We start from the raw sequence: 27,355 nt of genomic DNA on the forward strand, positions 1-27,355 counted from the left end.
AAGAGTCTTTTAAGTGTCATCATGCATCAGTCCATTGCCTCCTGATAATTGGAATTGTTAGCATTAAATAAATCCTTCAAGGGGCTGCTGACAGCCCAATTTCATCTCTGCTAACTTGGCCAGCCTACCAGCACTGTGCTATATTCACATATGGCTGAACAGCAAACTCATTTTTCATACAGTGAGAAAAAACTTGAAACCCGAATATCAACTGTGGTTTGCTTTGTATTCCAATCCAAATGGTAGATTTTTCTTGTCCACAGTTGACCATTAAGTAGCATCTAGTCATCGAGTTCCAGGACTCACTCAGAAGCTCCTGTGACCAAACATTCTCTTGGTTTGTCAGGCATGGCGCCGGTATGGGTGGTGTTTAAAATTCCCAGCTCACTGCCAACCCCAACTTTTCCAGGAATTTTGGTGTTGAGCTCAGAGAAGAATTTACGAGCATATTGTTTTCACTCTGTTTTGGTGGTGGTTACATTGTCCAGGTACAATTTAATAAATCAGACTGAAAGACAGACCTGGTCAACTCTGAGGCATTGGTACGATATCTAACACTAGACTGCAATCAACCTTTTTCACTGCTGATGCAAATCACAGACAACCTTATCCTGACCAGCCACATTCTTCCTTTTAGAGATCTCTGATTTTCCCCGAAAAGGAAATATGCTTCACCATTCTACATGAATGTCACCACTTGGCCTGTGAGCCATGCCTGACTCATGGGTTCATAGCTTTCCCACATCATGACAGATCAGGAACATTTGCTCGGAGAGCTGTTCCCCAACACATGTTTAGGACCACATGGGCCCACGTCTTTGGTTCTTGCCTGGATGCGCTTCAGACAGGGTTGTGAAGCACAACTGAGTGGAAACACACGATAATGGAACAAACAATTGTTGCTAGGCTTTATTATCCCCTTGTTGAGAGTCAGGGAGAAGGAAATGAGCCGCGAGCTGACACTTACCATATGCAAAGCAACAATCAAACAAAAACTGTCTCTCCCACTCACACACACACACTCACATAATTTTACTTGAAAAATAAAATCAAGACAGAATTGATAAAATTATAGAAATGAGTGGTCCTCAATGCATTTGACCGTCAAGCAGCATGAACACAGGACATAGTGTTTGAGCTGAGCTGATGTCTGTGAATGTATGTTATCAGTTTGATCCACTTTCTTTAAACAGCAATGTGCCTGGTCCTAATCTGGTTTGAAATGGGACCTTTAGAAGCCAAAAGGATGCAATAAAAGATGAGAAGAGCTGAAAACAGGAGCCAAGAAAGCAATATTAGGTAGCATGGAAAAAAGTTATGTACAAAGAGATTCCTGTGGAACACCTAGATGCTGCTGCTATTCCTGTCCAGGAGAGAGAGGGCACAAGTCTCTGATTGAGGAACTATGGACTGGTGCAGGAATGTCTGGACGTGGTTAAAGGCTGGGGACAGCCTGCCAGAGCAGGGCAACAGGAATATACCACCCTCACTTGTTTACTGTGAACATCTCTGACCGGAACTGGTCTAACACTTTAATACTTAATATGTTAATAACATGGTGTGGAGGGGTTTGACATATTTTGAGAACATAGATCCAAAATGAAATATGTATTTATTTATTTATTAAAATAAATAAATTGAATTCATATAAAAAACACTGAAACACAATTTATGTTTTAGCTTTTTTAGTAAAAATATCAAAATTTCTCCATTAACTTTCCTGTTTGACTTCCATGTACTACTAATTCCTGGTCTAGTTTGGCGGTGAAACCTTGCTAATCCTCTATATAAGGTAAATGATCTGTGGCTGTCACTAAATTTGTTTCCGTCGAAGTGAGCGATGGCAAAACTTTCAGAAATAGTTTCGAAGGAGGGGAGACAAGAGAGGGGGAAAGGGAGATATATTCAAAAGCTCGCTTATGGGGTTTTCCAGTGAGCAAACACACTTCTATTTCTGCATCTCTTTCACCTCTTTCTCCTATCGCCACAGAGAATCCTCTAACATCCTGACACAGGCTCATAACACGCCTGGAAGCACCCAAGATACAGAGGAAGAAGATAAAGGAGAGGTCACACTGGTGCGGCCTCTTCCTCTGTTTGATCTCTCTCTCTCTCCTCACGCTCAGTCTTCACTAAACACCACATTCCTCAAGTGTCTCCTTTTTGTTCCCTTTCAAAGATGATAGATGATTGCCTCTCATCTGTCTTTGAACTTGACTGCCATACTGTCTCCATTCACAGCTGTATGCATGCGACCATTGTGCTTAGAGAATATGTGTGTGAGTGTGTCGGGTAGAAGAAAGCAATGCTTCCTCACCTCTGTACAGCTTCTTTAGCGCCAGGATGGTAGGGTAAAAAAAAATTACAAATCCAACCAGTAAGCAAAGGATGCCAAACATTGCCAAACATTGTCACTGAGCTCAAACATTGCGCTCAGTTAGGCCATTGACCAAGTTAGACACGATCTCAGCACCCTTCAATCCCACAGCTTCACACACAGGAAAAAATAACTTTTGATCTGACAGCAAAGAAATATCCACACACTCACTGGATGTGAATCCTTCAGATATCTCTTGTTGTTTCCTCACATTGCCTCATTTTGACATATCGAGAGTTTTTAGTTGAGCGCGGACAGGAAAAATCTCTGGAGGAAGTGACCCTGATTTTTCCGTTCTCACATAAAGCCCCTCTGAATAATTTCAGGAGATTATCCGGAGTTGAGTGCAGGAGCGATCGGATCTCACTTATGTATGTAATTTGTGTTTGTCAAGACTCAATTAGGTTGGTTTGACCCAGTCTGAGTAACAGATGTGTCCGATGTTACAGTTTGTGTGTGTCTGCAATGAAGAAAGATGTTACCATTTTAAGAAAAGTGTCATTATGTCGTGGTCAGTGATGGTATTTTGGCAATAGCCGCAAACAAATCAGCAAATGGGCACATATAAGAGAAAAAAAAAGGTTTGATTAGAGTTAAACTGTAGCATGTCAGAGGACGTCAGCTGAGTAGGCGTCCTTCATATGGCCCAGGATGCATTTGTGTTCACAGTGCTATGAATGTAGTCTGGCGTGATCAGGTCTATATCCAATCTGAGTGTGTTCACACATGTACTAGGAGCAGTCCGCTTAGATCGGATCACAATAAACACAGTTTTTCATACAAAGCTGCAGATCCTAAAGGAAAATAAAGACATGCAAAGAGACACATCGAATGACTACTAAAAGATACTAAATAACCAAGAAGACTCAAACCAACCTCATGACTACAAAAAAATGCAAAGAGACACAAAAAGATCTCTAAAGACGTAAACTTATACAAACAAATTCAATACAAAGAAACAAACTGACCAGAAAAGGCACAATGGATCTACAAAAGAACTACAAAAACCCCTCATATGACAAGAAAGATTATATAAAGAAATGCAAACTATTTAATAAAAGAAACCATGACGACAAAGAAACACAACTTTACTACAAATAATTGCTAAACAGCTGCCAAACGACACAAAATCCCTTTATACCACCAAATCACCCTAAGCTCACATTATAACGTCATTCTAACAAACTGATCCATTCGACCAACAATATGCATCAGGCCTGAAATAAAATTCAACATGTTCTCTTTATTCGTCTCAGAGATACAGTGTAGATTTAAAAAAAAAAAACGAATATCTCCCACTTTCTGACAGCATTCTCTCTCATTCTCAGTCTTACCATCAGAGCGGTGGATGCAGGTATGCTGGTTGTCACTGAGGAAGAAGCCATGTGTGCACTGACACTCATAGCTCCCCATGGTGTTGACACAGACTTGTTGACATCCACCATTGTTGTCCCGACACTCGTCCACATCTGATTGGATGCAAGGAGAAGGAAAAAGAATGGAAAATTATGCACGGCCATTGGACCTTGACCTCTTGACCTTCAACCATCCAAACGTTATCAGATCATACCTGAGTCCAAATGAATATTTGTACAAAATTTGAGGAAATTCCCACAAGGAGAGGAGGCATTACAAATCATAATGCAGTCACAACAGTGGCTGTGACTGCATTATTTTTATCTTCAACGCTATCTATTGCTCTTTCTTCCCACTGCAGTTGGTCCTCACTGTTGACACTTCATGACTATATTTTATTTCTTGCTTATCTGTTAAAAATTTGTTTTTACATTTGCTGATAATTATTGTATTATAATCTGGATATTCTTGAAACAGACATGTTGCTCTCAACAGCATTCACCGTATAAATAGGTTTGAATGAATTAATGAAAGTATAAACAAACAATTGGGGCGGCTGTGGCTTAAGAGCAGTTGTCTGGCCAACCAGAATGTCGGCAGTTCCATCCAAGTCTTCCAAACTGCATGCCGAAGTGTCCTTGGGCAAGATACTGAACGCCCAATGGCCCCTCATAGAAAAAAAGTGTTGCCCATAGATGCTCTGTATGAATTAGTGATGAGTTGGTGAATGTAAAACTGTCATGTAAAGCACTTTGAGTGATTATCAAGACTAGCAAAGCACTTTATAATCACAAACCATTTAATGAAGCCAAAGTATTTTTACAATTCTCACACCTTGGGTACACTGCAACCATTAGATATTAATCAAGATGTAAATATGACTGTTTTCTTATGAAATACTAGCAACAGACTCTACTTTGTCTTATGATGGTAGATGACTGATGTTTACACAGAATGTTTCTCTTTTTTGTAAACACTGGCAAAACTAACTTTGAATTTAAAGAATTTATTCAAAAGTTTGAGATTGATGTTTAATTTTTGCCCCTCTCATGTACATCCAATAAAATGTCCTGATGGTGGTCAAATCTGGCTCATAATTTTGTGGTTTAAATTCATAATGTTGGTGGGGATATTAACCAGGAATCCAGGGTGTTGATGAAATGCTTAAATTGTACACATTGCTTTGTCCCTTTCTTTCTTTAGCTGCGTTCAGACTGAACTCGAGACATCCTCAGTAGTTTCCCCTCAGGGGCTGGATGTGTGAATGCAGATGTCTGAGTGGAAGCCTCTGCAAACTTTCTGCAGACTTACTCAGCCTGTCCCAGTAGTAGAAAGTCTGCAGAAAGTCTGGATGAGTTGGTGTGGGCACACAGCAGGACATTCTTCACAGGATTCACCTCAAGTTAGTGGAGGGGTAGATAACAATAGTTTGTAGTGATAAAAGCCGACGCCGCTGTCAATGTGCTGTACACAAAAACATGGGATCTCTGCAGCAGAAGAAATACTTTACATCCTGCCTACTTTGCATTTTTCCTCGCAGTTGTGAACACGCTTATGCGGAGAACCTCCCGCTGCATGTACACGCGTGAAAGGGAAACTGTGGGGACCAAATTCTCCAGAGTTCCCCCACAGGACATGTCTTAAATAGGCTTTTGTAATCATGCACCTTATCTTATAAAACAAATTGTCTTTCATTGATGTCTCCCGCCTCATATCTGTAACATGTTGGACCTCTTGTTGACACGCTGGGGTTTCTCACCGCTTGCTGTGCAGCCACCTCACGGATCTCACATGGAAGTGAAACGGACGTATCGGAAGGAAAATAAACTCATGCAATTGCACCAGATATTCCCAGAGAGTACCAAGTGACCGACACATTGAGCCCAGCTGTGTCCACGGCAAAACCAAATAAATAAAGTCAAAATCAAAAGGAAGAAGGGAACCGATGAGGACCGTTCTTTAATCAGACTACAATTAGGCAATCTAAAATCAATTTGTGCCCTAAGCTTTTTTTTTATCAAAGTCTAATTTGTCAGGTTCTGAGGTCCCTGAATATTGTGCTCTGCGTCTATTCAATGCCACAACATCTTAACTGTTTTTCCCAGAGCATGGAAAGGAAAAATTAGAACTAAATTGAGTGTGCACTTTGACAGCAAAACAGTTTGTTTTCAAATTGAACTGTTGCACCGCAGCTGACATACAAATATTCAACTGTAATCAACTTTAGAATCTGTACCCACTGTTGCTGTCAAACTAAGGGACCTAAACCCAGAGGGGGACAACAACAGATGTGTCCTGAAGATAGATGTGTGGCAGGGCTTGACATTGTACCGTATTCCCAGCTATGATCAATGAGTCCGAAGGGATTACCGCATTTTCTACATTTCTACAGGAAGACATCTGATTTTCATTTTCCGCATCTTTGAACTCATCACAGCTGATTGAAGCGTGATGTATGATGTTATGACAGTAGTTCATATGAGAGCTGAGGTCTTCTCTGTCTGTGGAGGTAGTAGGTACATACGCTGCCAGTACTCATTTCATGCATACATAAAAATAAAATTTGATTGATACATGTGTTGATGGGATAAGAGAGGGAGTGTGTGTGAGAGCAGTGAGTCCTCGGCCAGTAAATCTCCTGCTGAACGAGACCTTTGAAAGCGAGACATTGTAACAAACACTGAGATCCTGGGTTGATGGGCGGTGAGAAGATGAAGGTCGGAGATTAGCTTAAACAGCAGTTTTACTACAGGCTGTTCTGTTTATATGATTACTATGTATCATAGGGTACTATTTATCTCAACAGTTTGTGATTACAGTAAACACAAAGCTTGAGAGGGGCTGGTGATGGTACGCTATCTGTGATTCAATACTTAGGAGCGCATAACCCAATCTGAAGAGTGCTATATCTCCAAAAGGGGGCTAAAGATAGACTGGTCCTACTAAACATGCATCATACCTGAAACACACCCAACTTTTCAGGAACGTACCCTCCACTGACTGCCAGTATCCTATCTGTCTTTCTTATTTATTTCTAAATAAATTGGATCAATTTTAATTTTATTACTGAAATTCCAAAATAGTTTTAACTGAAACAAACAGGAAATTAGCATTAAAGCTTCTCTGAGGCCTAGTTGCTACCTGGTATGTGGATATTCTGCACTACCAGAATGCCGCTGTGCAAGCTGTTACAATAAGTCTTTACCGTTACTCAGCTGTTGTTGTTGTAGCATGACACAATATTGGCATACTGTAAGTAAGTAGCCCCCCGGCCGCAGTGTTTGTGAGAGCAGCTACTAAAAGATTTTTATAAGCTGCGGTTAAAAATAATGCATCAGAGCAACACTCTTCAAGTTTTCAGTTATTTCCACTTTTCTGATACTTGTAATTGTACTCCACTGCATTTCATATAGCAATAATTAACTCTTTACTCCACAACATTCATTAGAATTTCTGATGAAGTATAAAAGTGTACTTGCATAATATGATCACACCAAAAAAGATGCATTGCTTCAGCAGTACATAAAGTAGTAACTATTTACTATTATAATGACACCCATCTATAACTCTGAAATGATGAGTACATGTTAAAGCTTCAATTAAAAGAACCAGGTTAATGATAACATTTCTAGAATAACTTAAATAAGCCTTTGCTTGTTGGACTATTACTTTAATTGACTGTTTATTTCAAATGGAAAAGGTCAGAAGGTCACCCAGTGAATGGGTGTGGTCAGTGGTGTCAAACTCAATCACAGAAAGGGCCAAAATTTAATACTGGGACTACTTCAAGGGCCAAACAGGGTCAACATTCCTGAAGAGGCGGTGGTCTAGTGGCAGAAACTTGGACTATGGGCAGAGAAGGTCTCTGGTTCGTCTCTGGTTCGACTCCACGGAGAGACAACAAAAAGACAAACCTGGATTGATCTGTCCAAAAATCCAAGAGGATTCTCCCTACCCTGTCTAGTGCCCCTGAGCAAGGCACCTTACTCCCCCAACATCTGCTCCCCGAGCGCCGTACATGGTCGCTCACTGCTCTGTGTGTCCTGAACTAGATGGGTTAAATTTCCCTACCTGCGGTTAAATTTCCCTACCTGCATGAGTGAGCCTTTGCATGTCTGTGCATGTGTTTGGGACTAATAAATGCATCTTAATCTTTATTTATTAAACAGGATAGACAGGATATTGGATAAAGTGCAAAAAGAAAACGTATTTACATTATTCTTTCATGTACATGTGACAGAGCCGGATGTTTGGCATCTTTTCTTGGCTGCCATTTCATTAATGTTTAGTGTTAAGTTCTGTGCTATGGAAACCTTCAAGATGGAGTGAAGGTGTGCATCAGTGAGACTACTTCTGTGAGGGTTTTGTGTTCATCTTCATCACAGAGAAAAGCGTGAGGGCGAACTTGACAGGGCAGGCACTGGGATCTTGGTACGCTGGAAAAATTATTTAATAACACCAAATACTTGGCAGTTGAGCAGGGCCACTTGTTCTGTGTGTGTCGAGCCGGGCATTGCGCACCATGGCTTGATCAGTGGAGGCCGTGATGCTGCCTGGCTTTCTGGCCGGAGCGAGATGGAGAGAGAAAGACAGAATAAAAAAGAGAGAGAGATAAGCCTCAGAGACAAGGGGAACTTGACGAGGCAGACACCTGGATCTCTGGAACGCTGGAAAAAATGATTTAATATCATCAAATACTCGGCAAGTGAGTGGAGTGCTCGCACGATCTTTGTGCGTCAAGCATTACACAAAGTGGCACGGCCTATGGAGACAAAAAAAAAGGGTTCGTCCGATTTACCAGTGGGGCAGTTAAGATAGACACATGATATTTTATCGCAGGCCTGATAATTGTACCGTAGGTCGGAAGAGGCCCGCACGCCTTGAGTTTGACATGTCTGGTGTAGATGATTAGATGTGTCCACTAAATGTCATATTGCAGCAGTCAGGAAGTCAGTGTCTTACCCAAGTACAAGGAATTGAGGAGCTGGGGGTCAAACCACCAGCCCTCTCATTAGTAAAATCCCACTTTACCCCCTTAGCCACAGCCAGCTCTTATTCAACCAAAAGAAACTAAATCACTGGTACAACATCACCACCAGCAGCTGTCTTTAAGGGAAACATCTGGACTAAAACAGATTTTTTTGGATAGCTGTTTTACTAACGGACTAAAACTTAGAGGATCCAATACTACAAAGCTAAATAACCATTTCAAACAGTCCCTGAATTCACCTCGTCAAAAGATATCAGTGGATATTAAGGTATAAAACACCTTTGCTCACCCCTATTTCTTGAAAAGTCCTGGGTGAAGAAGTTGCATTATCCCTGGAATAGGGCAGTGGTAGCATTCTTATCGATGTATGGTTAAGAAGAATTAAAATTTAATCAAAAACCTGTATTTACGTGAGAAAAGAATGAATTTCAGTAACACCACTTGTAGAAATCGTGTATATAACTTAACAATAAGACAGGTAATCTGTTTTCCTTATGGCACTGATCAGTCCACACTGAAAATTAAAGTTTTTGGACCATCCATATCTTTTAGCAAACTTTTTTCTCCTGCACCAGTTGACCTGTAGTGGGATCTGAGTCTCTAAATCACTCCTCTTCAATGTTGTTAATATTGGCTTCATCTGATGAATTTTTCAGTGGCTCCAAAGTCATCATTCATCCAAACGGAATTCAAATGTTTCATCCAGAAAATTATTTATTTCCTCTAAAGAGTACTTGTCAAGCTGCCCTTGACTCCGCTTTCACTGTTATGAGATCAGGTATTTGCACATATTATTATACACATGGCCAAATGTGTGTGGAAAATGTGTATGTGCATTCCCCACAATCTTCAATCACCTTTACTATTGCCCAGTATAAAGACCGGATCCACTCGCCAGCCTGCTAGCACCTCTGACTCACCTTGTGCTGCTCGATAACCAGCCGGTCCCATGCAAGCCATACTTACAAAGTGACTCAGTTGAACATCTTATATATATTTTACATCTTACAGGGTCAGACATTACATTTTTTTTGAAAACATGTCTAGTCCTGTCACTTGTTTAGCACTAAGACCTCTTGTAAGATGATCCTGTAATGTCACATGAAGCTCAGCGTAAGCTCACTCAGGAAGACCTTACCCCCATTAAATCAATAACAAATCTCTCACTCTCTCTATGCTTGTTTATCAGCTAATTGTATCAGTCAGATTCTGCAAGTCTCTTTCAGACAACCATGCGGTTGCTATCAAACTTTAAATCCCTTCTCCTCTGTTCCTCAGTTAGCCATAATTCAGTGATGCGCATAACCCACTTCCAGCCCAATCTCCTCCAGTCTTAAGCGGAATCATAATCATCTTATGTGGATCCACAACCACCACCAGTGTCCATTCCCCGGGGGGAATTCCTCTGCTACGTTCTGCTACACCCCCTCCTAATTCTGATGACAGCACATTGGGGGCTAAAACTGTAACATTCACATCACCTTTGTGCGCATGTCCGTTGAACGTTGAATCAAAGTCTCTCCTGATTTAAGTAGTTGTCACTGGAAAGGAGCTGAAAATATTTGAGATTACTAATGTAAAGCTGCTACATCTGATTCTAGAGAAATGCCACCTTTCAAAAACAATTATTGTGTTTTCTTACAAGATTCTTTTCTCTATGGGTTCCTGTATTTAATAATGTCAGAGTAACAGCAATAGCCATTTTGTTTGTTTAAAAACTGTGTTCAAAGGATAAAATTTATCTTGCTGCTTTTTGAGTCATTAACGGAAAAGAGTCCATGCATGTATTTTCAGTTTATGTGAATTAAGATCTGGTGTAATGAGCTTTTCATCATTGTTTTTTAAGCCAATGTTTCAAAGCATTATCTTTGACATTCAGCTGTCTGAAAGTCATTAATTTGAAGTGAATTCACAGCTCTGTAACTGTTCTGTACTGCTGGCTGCTAGCACTTAAACTGTCTTTCAATCTTTCAAAAGGTTCAAAGCATGAGCTACAACACTTACGAATGCCAAAGCATATCCCACCAAAGACACAGAGTGTCCAAAGTGACATGTTTTCTTATGCTCTGAGTTTATTTTGCTCATGTCAGTCAGCAGTGGAGGACTAGGGGATGAAATGTGTTTGAGCACATCCCTGCAGGACTATGTTTTGTACGGGGGAAAAATACAGAAGTCTGGCTGACACTGACACATTAACACAGCACTGGAGCTAAATGGGTTGGATCTGTCAATAATAAAGCCCAGACATATAAAAAACCATAAAAAATGATGGAAACCCTCCACCTGATGACTGACGAACTCTGGGTGAAAGGCAAGTTGAGCCATACAGGCTTAAGAGATAGACACACACACGCAACCTCAAGCATATTCTCCTCAGCACAGACAGACTGACATATCTATTCATTGAGTGAAACAGACTATTATTATTAGATACTTCACATACCCACAAAGATTCTCACCAATACACACTATGGACAGATGAGGATTGACGCATATTTAAACAGACTGCAAAACAAACACACATTTATAATTTACCACAAGCCGTCCATTCATTTGAATTTGACTGAAAACACATGGAAAGTGCTTGATCTTTTAAATCCCACTGACCATTGACGATTGTACAAAAATCCATTGATGTCACATTGAAGTAAATTTAAACCAAAGATCCTGCCATTTGCCAAGATAAGACATAAACAAAAAAACATGAATTGGGTGTTATTCTTAGCACCATTTTTTAACCAAAGTCTATACAGTCATTTAAAAGTTGGAGCGAATGGAGCTCTGTTAACACAGACACACACAGGACTGTTCTTACCCATGCAATTGTGTCCATCATGGGCCAGCATGAATCCATCGTAGCAGGTGCACCTGTAGTTTCCTGGTATGTTGATGCACTCATGGACACAGCCCCCGTTGTAATCGTTTTCACACTCATCCATGTCTGAAAGAAAACGAAGACTGTGTTACTGGGAGAGAAAGAATTGGCCTGTCCATTGCTCCAGTACCATTATTCAGTTGTCATTAGTTTACTGCTGTTGACCATTTCTCATACTTTCATAGATCATCCATCATTGCAAACATAAAATAGCAACTGGTTTGGTCAAAGCTTCTCAGTATTTTTTGGTGTGTAATGTTATGAAGCCCTTCCTGTCAATCAATGGATATTACTCAAATAAAGTTTAAAGCAGATGTTTTATACAGCGATAAAGAATAATCAAGCATATTAACAAAAATCCTACAACCAACAATTCAAAACTTTCTTAACACAATTTTTAAGAGGAAAGGACTGGTTTTACAATGACATTTAAAAATGCAATTTTAAAGACAGAGGATGAGGTGTTTTCATCAATGAGTCTCCAATTAGCTTTTTAGTAGCCAACTCTCGGAACAATCACATGGTTTCCTGTATTCTTGTGGAAAATCTAATCAGCGATGTGAAGACAGAAGAGCTATCATCGACACTATGCACCAATATGAACACTATTCAGACATTAAAGGTAGCAGACATTAAACATTGCCGGGGTATCGAGTCAGAGCTTTAATCAAGTGGCCAGTGACAGTACTATGACCGTATCAGGAGTTTGAGAGAGAATGATGTTGATGAAGATGATTCCTCTGTTGGTCAAAAGAATTCCTTTCCACAGGTAACTATGTTATTTGCAACATATGTAATATCCACAGCATTGCAGTGGAGTGGTGGGGGAAGAAGAGGTAAGGACCAGTGTTGCCACAGTTACTTTGAAAAAGTAATCTGATTGCTGATTACTTCTTTAAAAAGTAAGTTAGTTACTTTACAGATTACTTGATTTGAAAAGTAACTAAGTTAGATTACAAGTTACTTTATTGGTTACAGTCAGCAGCTGGCGACAACACCCCCGCCGCCTCAACATAAAAATGACAACCGGTTTTGCCAACACTCCCTTTATTAGAAGTGCATTTTTAACAGTAATGTACAGGCTACATGACTTCACTCCCAGAGACGCAAGAAGAAATATGTATATTTAATTTCTTCTTGGACTTGGACAAGTAACTTTAATCTGATTACTGGTTTGGAAATAGTAACGCGTTAGATTACTAGTTACTGAAAAAAGTGGTTAGATTAGAGTAACGCGTTACCGGCATCACTGGTAAGGAGGTAGGGAGTTTGGATGGAGGATGAGCAAGGAGATGAGTGTCAGCTGATGTGTACTAATACTGTACTAATGTATGGATGCTGCCCCCCAGCCCAACAATCCCCTCCATGCTGAGCAAGTGGAGACTTTCACTGGAGCCACTCACAAGTGGTTGCCATGCAGAGCCACTTAAACAAACAGTCCTCCCCCTCCGTGTGAACAGCAGGAAATCTGCCAGGCAGTGAGGAGGAGTGTGGCCCACCTCCTTCTCCTCCCTCTGTACTAAGGATGACATGTTGCAGGTATGTGCCCTCATGGCTTCTGGAGCTATAAATGGACCATCTTATTCTCTGTATCTTTCTCAAACCAAATAGAGCATGCTTTTGATTATTGGGCTCCATTGCATTATACTGTTCAAGAGTTTATATTTTCAACAATAGGTCTACCAATATAAAAAACAAATTAGAGGTAAAAAACAATAGTAATTGTTTTGTAAGGTGAAATACCCTATGTAACAGCACGCTTTTATTATGAGACATTAAATTGAATAGTAAATGGAGTGCATTTATATAGAGCTCTTTCGGTCTTCAAGACCACTCAAGGTGCCATAAGTGTAATTCACCCATTGACACCCATCTTGAAGCAACAATACAATACACAGTGCTTATTCTATCCCTCATTATTCACCCTGACAGAACACCTGTCAGGGGCATACAGGGTTCGATGTCTTGTCTAAGGACACTACGGCATGCAGACTGGAAGAGGAGGGAATAAAAAACGCGGACCTTCTAGAGCAGGGGTGGGCAATTATGTTTTCCATGGGGCCACATGAGAAACAGAAAATATTGTGGGGGGCCAGGCCAAAGGCTGAACTCAATTCTGCATAATATTAATTATATTTATTTTTAAAAGCAGAAAAAGAGTACTGCATGTTATGATTAAGCATTGAAAAAGCGAGGTTGCCTTACAAAAAATGTCATTTATTCAATAAAATATCCCAAAACAATGGTAAACAAAAACAGTAATAGAAACCTTTTGATCCCACTGCCAATGAATCAAAAAACATTATTTATCTTTCATGTGGGGTTCTGTTAGTGTGAAAGGGTCAAAAATGTGCAATTCAGGAGAAAAACACATTTCCCCACCCACCACCATGGGTGTGACTTGGGCTTGAATTCACCCCTAAGGATAACAATTTCTGCAAAATAATCATCCAGAAACACCAAAACAGACTAAATTTAAACGTTTTTACCATTTGTGACTCATCACATTTACCCCAAAACACATTTTGAGTTCCATATACTGTTGGAAAGAGGTTCTTAGCTTTCTAAAGACACCGCAATATTGTCTTTGTACTCCAAATAGTAAGCAAGATACATCATATTATAACGATTGCATTTCATCCTCGATCATTTTGAGATCTCCAAATCGCCTTTAAAACGTACCATGCAGTGCTCCTAGCAAAGGTGATCAGCTGATGGTGTGACTTCTTTCAGGGTTTGCATGTGAGTGAGATTGTTGCTCTCCAGTTGGCTTGAAAGAAACTGCATCTTTCTCATGAAAGCCTTCACCAAGCTGTGCATTTCATGAACAAATAGGCCCTTGCCTTGCAGTTTGGTGATCAGTTCATTCATTATTGCAGTCACATCAACAGCAAATGCAAAATCTGCCATCCAGTCCTTATCTGAGAGCTCTGGGATGTACTTGCCTTTCTTTTCGCAGAACTTTTGAATCAAATCCCATACTCGTTTTAGCATTTTGCCCAGGCTGAGCCATTAGACAGCTGTGTGGTAGCGTATGTCACCATGTTCAGTTTCATGCTCCTCCAAAAGTGAAACAAACTGTCCATGATTCAATGCTCGTGCCCTAATGAAGTTAACTATTTTAGTGACAACATCAATAACATGGTTAATTTTTAGCACTGACTTGCACAACACATGCGGATGTATTATACAATGCAAAAATAAAAATTTCTGATCTGGGTCGATTTCAGTCACTTTATTTTGAACACGTTTCAAAAGTCAGACATTTTTTCCCCGTCAAACTTGGACAGCCGTCCGTTGTGACACCTGCCAGTCTGTCCCATTTCAGGTCCAGCGTGTTCATGCATGCCTCTACCTCCATGATTAGATCGCTCGCTGTCGTTGTCCCTTTCATTGACCGCAGTGCTGCCAGCTCCTCCGTAATCTTGAAGTCCTTTATCCCACGGACGAATACGAGTAACTGGGCTGTGACACGGACATCGCAGCTCTCGTCCAAAGCCAAGGAGAAAAAGTCAAAACTTGCCACTTCACGTTGCAGCTGACGTTCCAGATTCCCCGCAATGTCCTTGATTCTTGTCGTCACGGTTTGCCTGGATAACGGCACTTGCTCAAATGCCTCTTTTTTTTCCGGGCATTTCAGTGCTGCAGAGTTCACCAAGCACTCTTTGTTAAACTCCCCCTCCGAGAATGGCTTACTGTTTTAAGCTATTTTGTGAGATATCATTTTGGGGAGGACATGCAGCACAGTACAAGGATATTTGTCTTATTTTTCATTTTTGTGTTGATGTTTGCAGTGAATCCAATGGGGGATCCCCTGCTGTGTACTCACATCAAATTCTCCTGACTTTCTCTGGACTTTATAAGGTCTGCAGGTGGAGAAAGTCCGCAGATAATTCGGAGCCTCTCACTCTGAAATATTGGTTCACACATGCACGGAGGATCTAGTTCACGTTAAGGACAAAACATCCAGACATAAACAGCGCAATGTGCTTTATCCAGTCCAATACAGCCAAGATTACTCAGACCTACACATCAGCGAACTAAGCAACCACTACATAAACAGATGGCACAGGCCTGGAGAGCCAGTTCCTCAGGCCAGGACTCAGCAGTTCACTTACACCTCAAGGACAAGGGACACTCTTTGAGGAATGGTAATAGATAGATAGATAGATAGATAGATAGATTACTTTATTCATCCCTGAAGGGAAATTGAGTCATCATAGCAGCCGGTACATTTGAAAACAATAAAATACAATACAATAGAATAAAATAAAAAATATCAAGGTAGAAAGTATAAAAAAACAGAAACACAAGATAAATAGGTGGTTAAGGTGCAGTGGCAGATGATGGTAATAGTACTGATGATATGATGGTAATGTTATTGTTAGACAGTATTGTGGCATCACAAGGGGGTGGGTTATAGAGGGGCATTATGTGCCTCACTCTGGGAGTTGCTACCTCCCCACAAGATGGCTGCCGGGAGGACTGCATCTCCCAGAAGGCACTGCTGGACGTGGACAAAGATCTTTTGGAAAGGAACCCCCTGAGAAGCAAGTGGATGGAGGACTTGTAACTATACCTGTATGAACTTTATGTTTTGCTCCCGGAGACACTTTTTGTTAATTAATAAACCGGAATTTGTTTGAAACCCTTTTTTACGACTTCTCTCTGCTTCTGTGACGCACTGCCCTACACCCTTCTTAGTGGTTAAACCTACGGTGATACCACAGTATATAAAAAAATAGTACAGTATATATAGTATATTATATAACATAATATATATTTATATATGATAGTAATTATACCAATATAATAGTAGTATATAGTAATAATGGCAGCAACAGTATATATAATAACAATAGTAAATATAATAATAATAGTAACATGTACACATGTATAGATATGTGTATATAGACTTATATATACAAAGAATATACAAAGAGTATGATATAATATATGATATATAGTACAGGTATAAATATAAGTATTTGACGATACAATAGATAATATAATATACTATGAGTGTAAGAATATGTAGACAGAGTGTGCAAAAGACAGTATTATTGTATAAAATGATATATAGTATCAATATGGTTTATATTAACGCATATCACATATGGTGTGGAGTAAGTGTTCCAGTATATGGAGCGGAGTGTTGTACAGGGTACACAGTGCAAGGAGACAGGTATATTTAGTGCAGTTCTGTGTGTATTTTCGCCAGAGAAGACATATGGTTTGAGAAATTAGTAAAAAAAGCCATCTTTGTCAATCAGGAAAAAGCATCACTTAACAGAGGGGGTGGTTTAATACACCACCTACAATATTGTCCTACGTTCTCGAGACAGCTCAACACCCGACCACACCCCAACTCCAGTGACACTAATGACTCACACGATGGCAGGGTCGGTCTACAAGTTAAAGGTATCAACAGTCTTTCAAACCTTGAATCAGAGGACCCCAGAACCCACAACTGATGGGGTCACCAACCTGCAGGTTTAAAATTACGACTTTCAACACAGGTACAGACCCACAAAGGTTAAATACATGAAACCTCCCATTATGCAGTAATTACTGCCTATTTGATGAGAGATGAAACATCTTAAAGAAACACAAACAAGTCCAGTTGCCCACATACACTTGAACAACTTCTGAAGAAAATATGAAACCAGACTGTCTTTGTTTGGATTCCAAAGTTTCTCAGGATGTATTTCAAAACTAGTAGTGACTACAGTTGCAATATTTGATTTGATATTTGAGTGGAGGCTGATGGCTCCAAGCAGGAATGAGAAGATTGCACACATAGCAGTAGGGGGTGACACATACACAAACACACAGAAATGGCTCTCAGCCTCCACATCCTGCACAAGGACATAACCCAGACCTGGTCACTGAGAATATACACACCCCAGAAACAAAAAATGACTGGTTCCAGGTACAGAACATATTCAAATGTGTTCACAGAATCAGAAAACAGCAAATGCCCATAATGACTTACATACCACAAGTGCAAACATAAGGATTTAAAAATGTAAACACACATATTTGTTACCCTGCTTTCAATCCATAAAACACTTCCTCTAAGATAATTAACATCTTTGAAGAATTCAAGACATTAACGTCACAGATCCTCATCAATGAGGTTTCACTTAGTTTGAAACATTGTGACAAAAGCCAAATCAGTGCCACATTGTGCACCATGAAGAGACACGGACATGTTTCCTGGAAGCCAATTACCCAGGCCAACACACATCAGTGCATCTTAATTATGTTTGTCTGATCTCTGACAAAGGAACGCTGTCATTGTATTTGTAGGGCCACTCCAGCATGACTGGGATTAGAAGAGAAGATAAATATATCATCTCATCACAGTCAATACTCAAACATGAAATAGTAACCTGAGCCTTCTTTAAAAACTGACCAAACAGTATTGAATGAGCTGCACATGTGTGACGACAAAGAAAACATTTAAATGAAGGAAAATATAACAAATGACAACAAATGTATTGGTGCTTTAAAGAGCATGAGCCCTGTGTATATAAAGCCCTCACAGCCATCAATGGCGCATCCTAAAAGCCATTTGCAACCAATTAGGTTGAGCTGGCCAGGCCGACTGTTTGGGGAAGGTTGTTTGGACAGTTTGATGTGCTGCCAGCTCAGATGGCGCGGTTCAGCACGATGTGGCACCTCCTATGTGCTCTGCTTCTCATCTGTCAGTGATGAAGGGAGAAGGTACAGACTATTAGAAAAGGAGAGGGGCGGGGAGAGAGAGAGAGCTTCACTGAGGGTGAATGAAAAGTAGCAGGTGATTAATTGGTGACGGAATTGGTTCAAACAGGCAGAATGACTCTTCATTCACATCTAAACACATTTCTTCTCCCTGTTTTTGCCGTTGCATTCATTCTTAGCTGGTGTTTTAAAAAGGTTACATTTTTGTTCACTATTTTGCTATTGTTTGATAGCTGTAGCGGAGAGAGATACAGGCAGGAAATGTAAATGGTAAATGGTTTTGTATTTATATAGCACTTTTCTAGTCTTGATGACCACTCAAAGCGCTTTAAAGTACAGTTGTACATTCACCCATTTACACACACATCGAGCTGCCGATCCCCAGAGGAAATAGGAGAGAGGAAATATAGGCCTTCAGGGCCCCCTGAAGCTTGTGTTTTTAAAATCCTTCTTTGGATATTAAGATTAATATTAACAAAAAGATTTATGACAAAAGACGGATATATACATTTAACATGGTGCTGCAACTCAGCAGTTCTTTAGCAGTTCTCTTTGCTATTCCATATAGAACATTATTATAATCCTAAACAGAATTCGGACTTCTTAGCCATTGTATGGTTGAATAACACTTTTTTCTTTTCTTCAAATTAAACGATATTGTATTCCCGCAGAGTGTGCATATCACCTTGGTTTTTTGAATGTTCCATCTTTGTTTTTTTGGAACACGATCTTCCCATCCAGAAGGTCCTCAGGTTCATCAGAATTATCCATTTTGTTTGTTTGTTTAAATAGCAGCTGCCGTCTGACTGCATTAGAGCAGCGACTAGTGCAGAGTGGGTGGAATTGTGGGTATATTGGAAGGTCCTTCTGCGCATGCGTTTATTGCGTTAAAAAAAAAACTATATTAATCCTGTAATTTAATCATAATGCGTTAACGCGTTATTTTCACAACTCTAATATATATATATATATATGGTGCCACTTGCTGCCCCTGAGCTGTTATTGACATCTGACAGCAGTGACCCGACAGCTTTGGATTGGCAGCTGCTTCTGCTCACATGACCAACTTTTTTAATTGCTAGGGAAATGTTTATGCTCTACATCTCATCAAGGGAATTAGGCACTGGACAGACACACTGTAGGGCATAAAGGAGTAAAGGAGAAAGGGAGAGGAGAGGATGCTGCTTTCAAAAAAAAAAAAAAAATAACGTACAATTTGTTCGAGTATGAACTTTTCTGTGAATGACAATAAAGTAAAGAATGGAATTGACTAGGCAGAGCAGGCATGGTAATCAGCTATACACATACAATAAGGGCAGGTGCACACATGTTTCAAATAGTTCCACAAAACACGTGAAATCACTGCATTGGTCCTTACCAGCATCACTCAATTATATTTTGATGTCAACGTGAAATCTTCACAACTTTTTATCTGGCAGGAAACCTCCAGAGAAGATGATAACCCAGCTCTACAGCTTTACACAACTCGTTATTAGCTCATAGTTTCATGGTTTCATTCAGTCTCAGCACTCCTTTCAACTCTGCTTCCTTTCAACTCTTTTGAAAAAAATGCCTGATGAAGCCCACTGTGGAATATCTGACCAGCGGCACACTATCATAGCAGCATAGTCAAGTATTTAACAGCTAAAAAGCCAGACATATTTCTGAGTAGTTGGTGGAGAACAAAACCGAACCAAGATAAATAAGACAATGAATATTGGAATTACATTCTGCAGGTTGCCATCCACAAAACTCAACTCCAATAATATTAAAACATCCGCAAATGGATCAGAGCTTGTGAACTCAGAGCTTTCAGAAAAAGTTTAGGTCCAAGGTTGTGAATACCACAAGAGAGAAGTTCAAGGACTTTTCCCATGAACGTGGTAATCACAACCCCATTTGACTGAGTCTCAGGCACCTGAGCCGCAATGCTCTTCTAGAGCAGTGATTTTCAACCAGTGTGCCGCGGCACACTAGTGTGCCGTGAGAGATCGTCAGGTGTGCCGTGGGAAATTATCTAACATATAGTGTCGCCCTCGGAGGCTCGGTGTGCGGCACTCCTCGGGCGGGAGGTCCTCGTCGGTGGCGCCTCACGGCGTCGCTGGTGTGGGGGCATTCTTTCTCTGGGACCGCGGGGCGGTGTCCGTCGCGGTGCAGAAGGCGGGGACCGGTTGGAGGGGACCGGGTACGGCGGTCGGCGGCTGCGACTCCGGACGCGTATCGGTCCCTTCTCGCGGATCACCTCAGCTACGGCGCCCGCTGGGGGAACCCTCCGTTCGCGCGGGGGCCCCCTCCGGCGGTGCGCCTCGGCTGGCGCCTAGCAGGAACTGGTGCGGACCAGGGGAATCCGACTGTTTAATTAAAACAAAGCATCGTGAAGGCCCACGGTGGGTGTTGACGCGATGTGATTTCTACCCAGTGCTCTGAATGTCAAAGTGAAGAAATTCAATGAAGCGCGGGTAAACGACTGGAGTAACGATTGGCACTCAAAACAGGTAAATCTGAGGAGGTCTGTTTTAGACAGGGTAAAAAGGTGCTGTTCTAAATGATCCTTGTGGTATTTTGACCAAAATATGTTACAGACATTTCATTAAGACCCCAAAGAGCCATATCAACTGTGGTGAAATGGGCATAATATGTCTCTGTTAAATAAAGTTTCATTAAATCAAAGATTATTTCATAAATCTGATTCAATTTGTGCTCATTAAAAGATTAAAATCACTCATTAAAAGAGTGATAAAGGGCTGAAATAATTTAAAATAGTGCTATTTAATACATTTATAAACTATGTTACTAACTTTATGTATTATATGTACTGTGTTAGGCCATAGAGTGTCATTTTGTGTCATTTTGGTTGGTGGTGTGCCCCAGGATTTTGCAAATGTAAAAAATGTGCCGCAGCTCGAAAAAGGTTGAAAATCACTGTTCTAGAGAGTTGAGGTCTTGCCTACTTTTCCTTTGTACTGCACATGGTTCAGAGCAAACAGTTTCAATGTTTATATATGTCGAAAAAGTCACAAAGATAAATATTTGCAACAGTTCTTGTACCTTCAAAGTAAAAGGAGGTATTTATTGTTATTGCATGACCAAAAGATGCACAGTTTCATAGCGCAATGTCGTGGCATTTAGTTTAGTTGAGTATATAGCCCAACTTTTATTTGTAAACAGTAGTCACACTAAAAACCTAACGTTGTTAAGACCACGGTGATTTAAGACATTTTCCCTTCGGCCTCCTGCTTGTTATGCCATGTGTTTCCCCCTGTTTATTTATGTTGTCATGTGCTTGTTGTGTTTATGTTGTCAGGCCATTTGTTCTGTTATTGTCCGGAGACTCCGCCCTCTGCTGCTTCCCGCTCTTTTACTCCTTCATCTGTTCCCTATCATCACCCTGAATGTTTGCCTGATTTGTTCACCTGTGTCTTGTCTTTGTTCCCCCTTCTATTTAAGCCCAGTCTTTCTGTTGTCCCCTCTCGGATTGTTATCGTTTTTGTTTGTGAGAAGCCATGCCAGGATACTGCAATTTTTTTACTCTGTTTCTCCACTTGGGATGGAGCAGCTCTCTTATCTAGGAATATTACTCAGTTTATAACATGACAACCCATAGTTGCTTAGTTCTGCTCCCACACTCATACAAATACACTTACTCCACATATATTCATTTTATTTAATATTCCCCACTTCTTCACCCTGTAAACTGCTGCTTCATTTGGACTTTTATCTGCCTATGTAATACCTATATTCACATTATTTAATTTAATTTAATATTACCCAGTCCTTCACCGTGTAAACTGCTACTTCATTTGACTTTGACTTGACTATGTTATATTTATACATATATTCATATTCATAGTATTTAATTTAATATTCCATTCACCCTGTAAACTACTGCTTCACTTGACTACATTATATGTTCTGATGTGATGTTATATGTTATGTTAGATAGCATGTTTTTTTTTTTTCTTCTATCCTCTGAATAGTCACCATGTACATTCTGCTCCCGAATCATACAAATACACTTACTTCACATATACTTATCTTATTTAATATTCCCCACTTCTTCACCATGAAAAAGGTTGCTTCATTTGAATTTATTTGACTATGTTATATGTTATACATATATTCATATTATTTTATTTAATATTCACTTGACTGTGATATATGTTACAATGTTATGTTATATGTTATGTTACATAGTATGTTATTTTTTTGTCATTTTGTAAAGTCACCTACTGCGTAGATGTTTGCCTGCCATGTCATAAGAATTTCACTGCCCGGTTGACGCTGTTATTAGTGCATGTGACAATAAACTTTGATTTGATTTGATAAAGATTGCCTTAGCGTAGCATTTATTTCAATACTAGACTCTATTGGTTTCAGTCAGTGTGTGCACAAACCTACTCATTGTTGTAACCACACACTTGACCTTGTATTATCGTAGGGTGTCGGAATTGAAAATTTAACAGTACTTCCGCGCAATCCAGTTCTATCAGACCATAATTTAATAACCTTTGATTTGATTTTTCTGAATTTTTCTGAACTGAATATATGCCACTAATGAAAAATTAATTTTCTAGATGTCTACCTGATAGTGCTGTAGCTAAATTTAAGGAAATAATCCCAATTACATTTAAACCCTTATTAGCAGTAGATATAAACAACAAATTCTTTAAAAACCTGAGCTCCATTGAGATCGACCACCTCGTCGATAGCTCTGCAGACTCATTATGATTAACATTAGACTCAAGCGCCTCTAAAAAAGAAAAATGTCAAACATAGTAAATTAGCTCTGTGGTATAATTCCCAGACAAATTAGTTAAAACAATTATCAAGAAAACTAGAAAGGAAGTGGCGCTCCAGCAACCATGTTGAAAATCTAATAGACTGGAAGAATAGTGTTAAAGAACATAAAAAGGCTCTCCACAAAGCAAGAGCCGCCTACTATTCAAAACTAATAGAAGAGAATAAAAACAACCCCAGGTTTCTCTTCAGCACTGTAGCCAGGCTGACAGAGAGTCACACCTCCACCGAACCCAGTATTCCTTGATCCCTAAATAGCAATATCTTTATGACCTTTTTTAATGATAAAATTCAAACTATTAGAAATAAAATCAACCATCTCCTGCCCTCAATTAGCACTAATACCCTCCCAACAACAGAGATCTCAGAAACGGCTGAGAACCCTACCCATTACTACTATATCAGAGAGACAGCTTCTCTCTGATTACCCGTGATCAGTTTACCAAAATAATCTCAGGTTCTAAACCAAAAACCTGTATCTTAGATCCCATTCCTAAAAAATGACTTAAACAAATTCTGCCCCTAATTGATAGTTCGTTACTTAACATTATCAATCTGTCATTATCATCAAGTTATGTACCACAGTCTTTTAAAATAGCTGTAATCAAACTCCTACTTAAAAAACCCACCCTAGACCCAGAGGTTTTAGCCAATTACAGGCCAATATCTAATATCCCCTTCATTTCTAAAATCTTAGAAAAAGTTGTAGCCAATCAGCTGTGTGAGTTTCTCCATGAAAATAATATATATGAAGACTTTCAATCGGGGTTTAGAGCCAATCACAGTACAGAGACAGCCTTGGCAAAAGTCACTGACCTTTTAATAGCCTCAGATCAGGGACTTGTGTCTGTCCTTGTTATGTTAGATCTCAGTGCAGCATTCGACACAATTGACCATCAAATTTTATTACAAAGACTCAAACAGTTAATTAACATTAATGGAACCGCCCTTAACTGGTTTAAATCGTATTTTTGTGATCGCTCCCAATTCGTGCAAATTAATAATGAGTCATCTGTGCGCACCAGAGTTAACCATGGTGTTCCATAGGGCTCTGTGCTCGGCCCAATTTTATATATGCTTCCACTAGGAAACATTATCAGGACACACTCTGTAAATTTCCACTGCTATGCGGATGACACCCAGTTATATTTGTCAATAAAACCTGAACAAAATAATCCATTAACTAAACTTCGAACATGTCTGAAGGACATAAAAACCTGGATGACCCGCAATTTTCTCTTATTAAACTCAGACAAAACAGAGGTTATAATAGTTGGCCCCAAACACCTTAGAGATACATTATCTAATGATATGCCTGCGCTAGACGACATTGCCTTTGCTTCCATTGAAACAGTCAGGAACTTGGGGGTGATCTTCGATCCTCATTTATCCTTTAATAGTCACTTAAAACAAATATCTAGGGCCGCTTTTTTCCACTTGCGTAATATTTCAAAAATTAGACATGTCCTTTCACAAAAAGATGCAGAAAAACTAGTCCACGCCTTTGTTACATCGAGACTGGACTATTGTAATTCATTATTATCAGGCTCCAGCAGTAAGTCGTTAAAGACTCTACAGCTTGTCCAAAATGCCGCAGCACGTGTCCTGACGAGAACAAAGAGAAGAGAGCACATTTCTCCAGTATTAGCATCGCTACAATGGCTTCCAGTTAAATCTGGAATAGAATTAAAAATTCTCCTCCTCACCTTCAAGGCCCTTAATAATATAGTGCCTCTATACCTTAAAGAGCTGTTAGTACCTTATAAACCCACTAGAGCACTCCGCTCCCAGAATTCAAGCCTACTTGTCGTCCCTAAAGTCTCTAAAAGTAGAGTAGGAGCCAGAGCTTTTAGCCATCAAGCCCCTCGGCTGTGGAATAATCTACCACTTTCAGTTCGGGAGGCAGACACCATTTTTTCGTTTAAGAGTAGGCTAAAAACCTTCCTTTTTGATAAAGCTTATAGTTAGAGCTAATTAGTGCGCCAGAACGTTACCTGTTCTATTTTATGACACATGACACACGGAGCTTCTCTTTCCAGCTTCTCCTTCCTCTTCTCCATCCCTATCCCCCTTCCCCCGGAATCCCTTTCCTTTATCACCCGCAGATCCAGGGCCTCTGTGGCCGCACCATGGAATGTGGTTTGTCGATCGCACACCGGGGGTCGCAGTGTTGGATCCAGTGTGGCGGATTCTGAGTCATGTGGGCTGATCGTGGTGCTAGTGGCGGACCCTGTGTCGCGTTGGCATTGGGCACGGGCGGATGACCAGGACCGCAGTGGTGGCTTGTGATGGGTCCTGGTGGGCGGCGGTGGACAGTGACTGAGGACTGGAGTGGCGTCTGGTCTGGATGGTGGATCGTGGTCTGGATGGTTGCTTACCATGGACTGTGATTGCAGCGGAACTGCTTGGCATGTCATGTTGGGGTTGTCCTTCGGGATGTCTACCCTCATCAAATGCTGCTAGAGACTTTGATTATTGATGATGTCCTCCCACACGTGGCATCTATTGCACTTCTGTCCGTCCTGGGAGAGGGATCCCTCACATGTGGCTCTCTCTGAGGTTTCTACGTATTTTTACCCTGTTAAAAGGGTTTTTAGTAGTTTTTCCTTACTCTTGCTGAGGGTTAAGGACAGAGGATGTCACACCCTGTTAAAGCCCTATGAGATGAAATGTCATTTGTGAATATGGGCTATACAAATGAAATTTGATTGATTGATTGATTGATTGTTATGATTTTTGACTCTCATTTTTGATTCTCTTGTTTTTCCTTTTTGTAACTCTGTTTTGCCAAATATTTGAATTGGATTATCTCCTCTCGTCATATTTGCCTTTTTGGATCCTTTGTTTTCATATTTTTTAAATAAAGAAGTATTTTTTGCATCTTGGTCTGCGATTGGGTTCTTACTCTGAGAAAGCCTAACAGTACATTCCGACCAGAATGGACTCAGCAGACCCTGACCAAGTGAGGGCCGCCATCGAACATCATGACAGAGTCCTAAGACAACACCAGACTCAGCTGGAAGCCGCCCTCACAAGCGCCAGATGCAGGCTTTGCAGCTCAGCCGATCCTCCGCGGCTACTCAGCCTTCGCCCCAGCCTCCAGCACCAGCCCATGAACCTTAGCTGTCTCCTCCTCAGAAATACGCTGGTGAGCCCAGCACATGCCTCTCTTTTCTCTCCCAGTGCTCTGTCGTCTTAGAACTGCAACATAACTCCTTCCCTTCTGAGCGCTCAAGGTGGCGTCAACATCATCCAGCTGTCCGGACGGGCAAGAGAGTGGGGAACCACCCTCTGGGAGGCCCAGTCGCCCTCTTGCAACAACTCCAAGGACGTTTCTGACAAGATGAGAAGGATTTTTGATCGGTCCAAACACGGGCATGAGGCTGCTCGTGAACTTTTACATATGCGCCAGGGGCAAGGGTCCGTTTCGGATTATGCCATTGACTTCCAGACCCTCGACGCATCCTCTGGCTGGAACGCTGATGCGCTCTTTGATACATTCTTGAACGGTCTGTCGGAGGAGATCAAGGATGAGCTGATCGCTCATGATCTACCCCAAACCTGCGATGCCCTGTTCAACCTTGCCATTAGAATAGACACAAGGAGGCAACAGCGCCGACGCATGAGGGCTTCCGGGGGGCCCAGCAGATTCTCTATGGTCACCCCTGTCAACCAACCAGCACTCTTTTCGCCGTCTGAGGATCCTGGACCAGAACCCATGCAGGTGGATCGCATCCGTCTGACCCTGGCTGAGCGGCAGAGAAGATTCGCCTCCCATTCCTACCTGTACTAAGGCCAGCCAGGACACGTCATCTCTGCCTGCCCGGTGAAAACAACCACTTCACCAGTAGGAGGGGTACTGGTGAGCCACTACTCTTTCTGCCATCCTGAAGTGGGGGGTCCAATAACAGGAGGTGGTGTATCGGTTTTCTAAGTCTGTCCATTTCATTCCCCTCCCCAAGCTTCCCTCTGCCAAAGATACTGCTAAGCTGATGGTTCAGCAAGTTTTTAAATTACATGGTTCACCTGTAGAGGTTGTTTCTGACAGGGGCCCTCAGTTTACGTCCAGTTTCTGCAAGGTTTTTTGTGGTCTTATTGGTGCATCGTCTAGTTTTCACCTGCAGTCCAATGGCCAAACCGAGAGGGCGAACCAGCAGTTGGAGACAGTGCTGCGATGCGTGGCATCCCAGAACCCCACCTCCTGGAGCCATCAACTGCCCGGGGCGGAATACGC

General features: G+C 40.9%; 1 protein-coding gene across 1 annotated transcript in view; it reads right to left on the reverse strand.

Moving 5' to 3' along the window:
- The window catches only part of scube1 (signal peptide, CUB domain, EGF-like 1), a 113,689-nt gene that overhangs the window by 70,815 nt on the left and 15,519 nt on the right, over positions 1–27,355 (reverse strand). Inside the window, exons 3-4 of the mRNA XM_062383296.1 lie at positions 11,539–11,664; positions 3,712–3,846 (exon numbers count right to left, since the gene is read on the reverse strand). Coding sequence (XP_062239280.1) covers positions 3,712–3,846; positions 11,539–11,664 — 261 coding nt within the window. The remainder of the gene's footprint in view (positions 1–3,711; positions 3,847–11,538; positions 11,665–27,355) is intronic.

This window comes from Platichthys flesus, chromosome 23 (genome assembly GCF_949316205.1).
Source record: "Platichthys flesus chromosome 23, fPlaFle2.1, whole genome shotgun sequence".
NCBI classification, from domain to species: Eukaryota; Metazoa; Chordata; class Actinopteri; order Pleuronectiformes; family Pleuronectidae; genus Platichthys; species Platichthys flesus.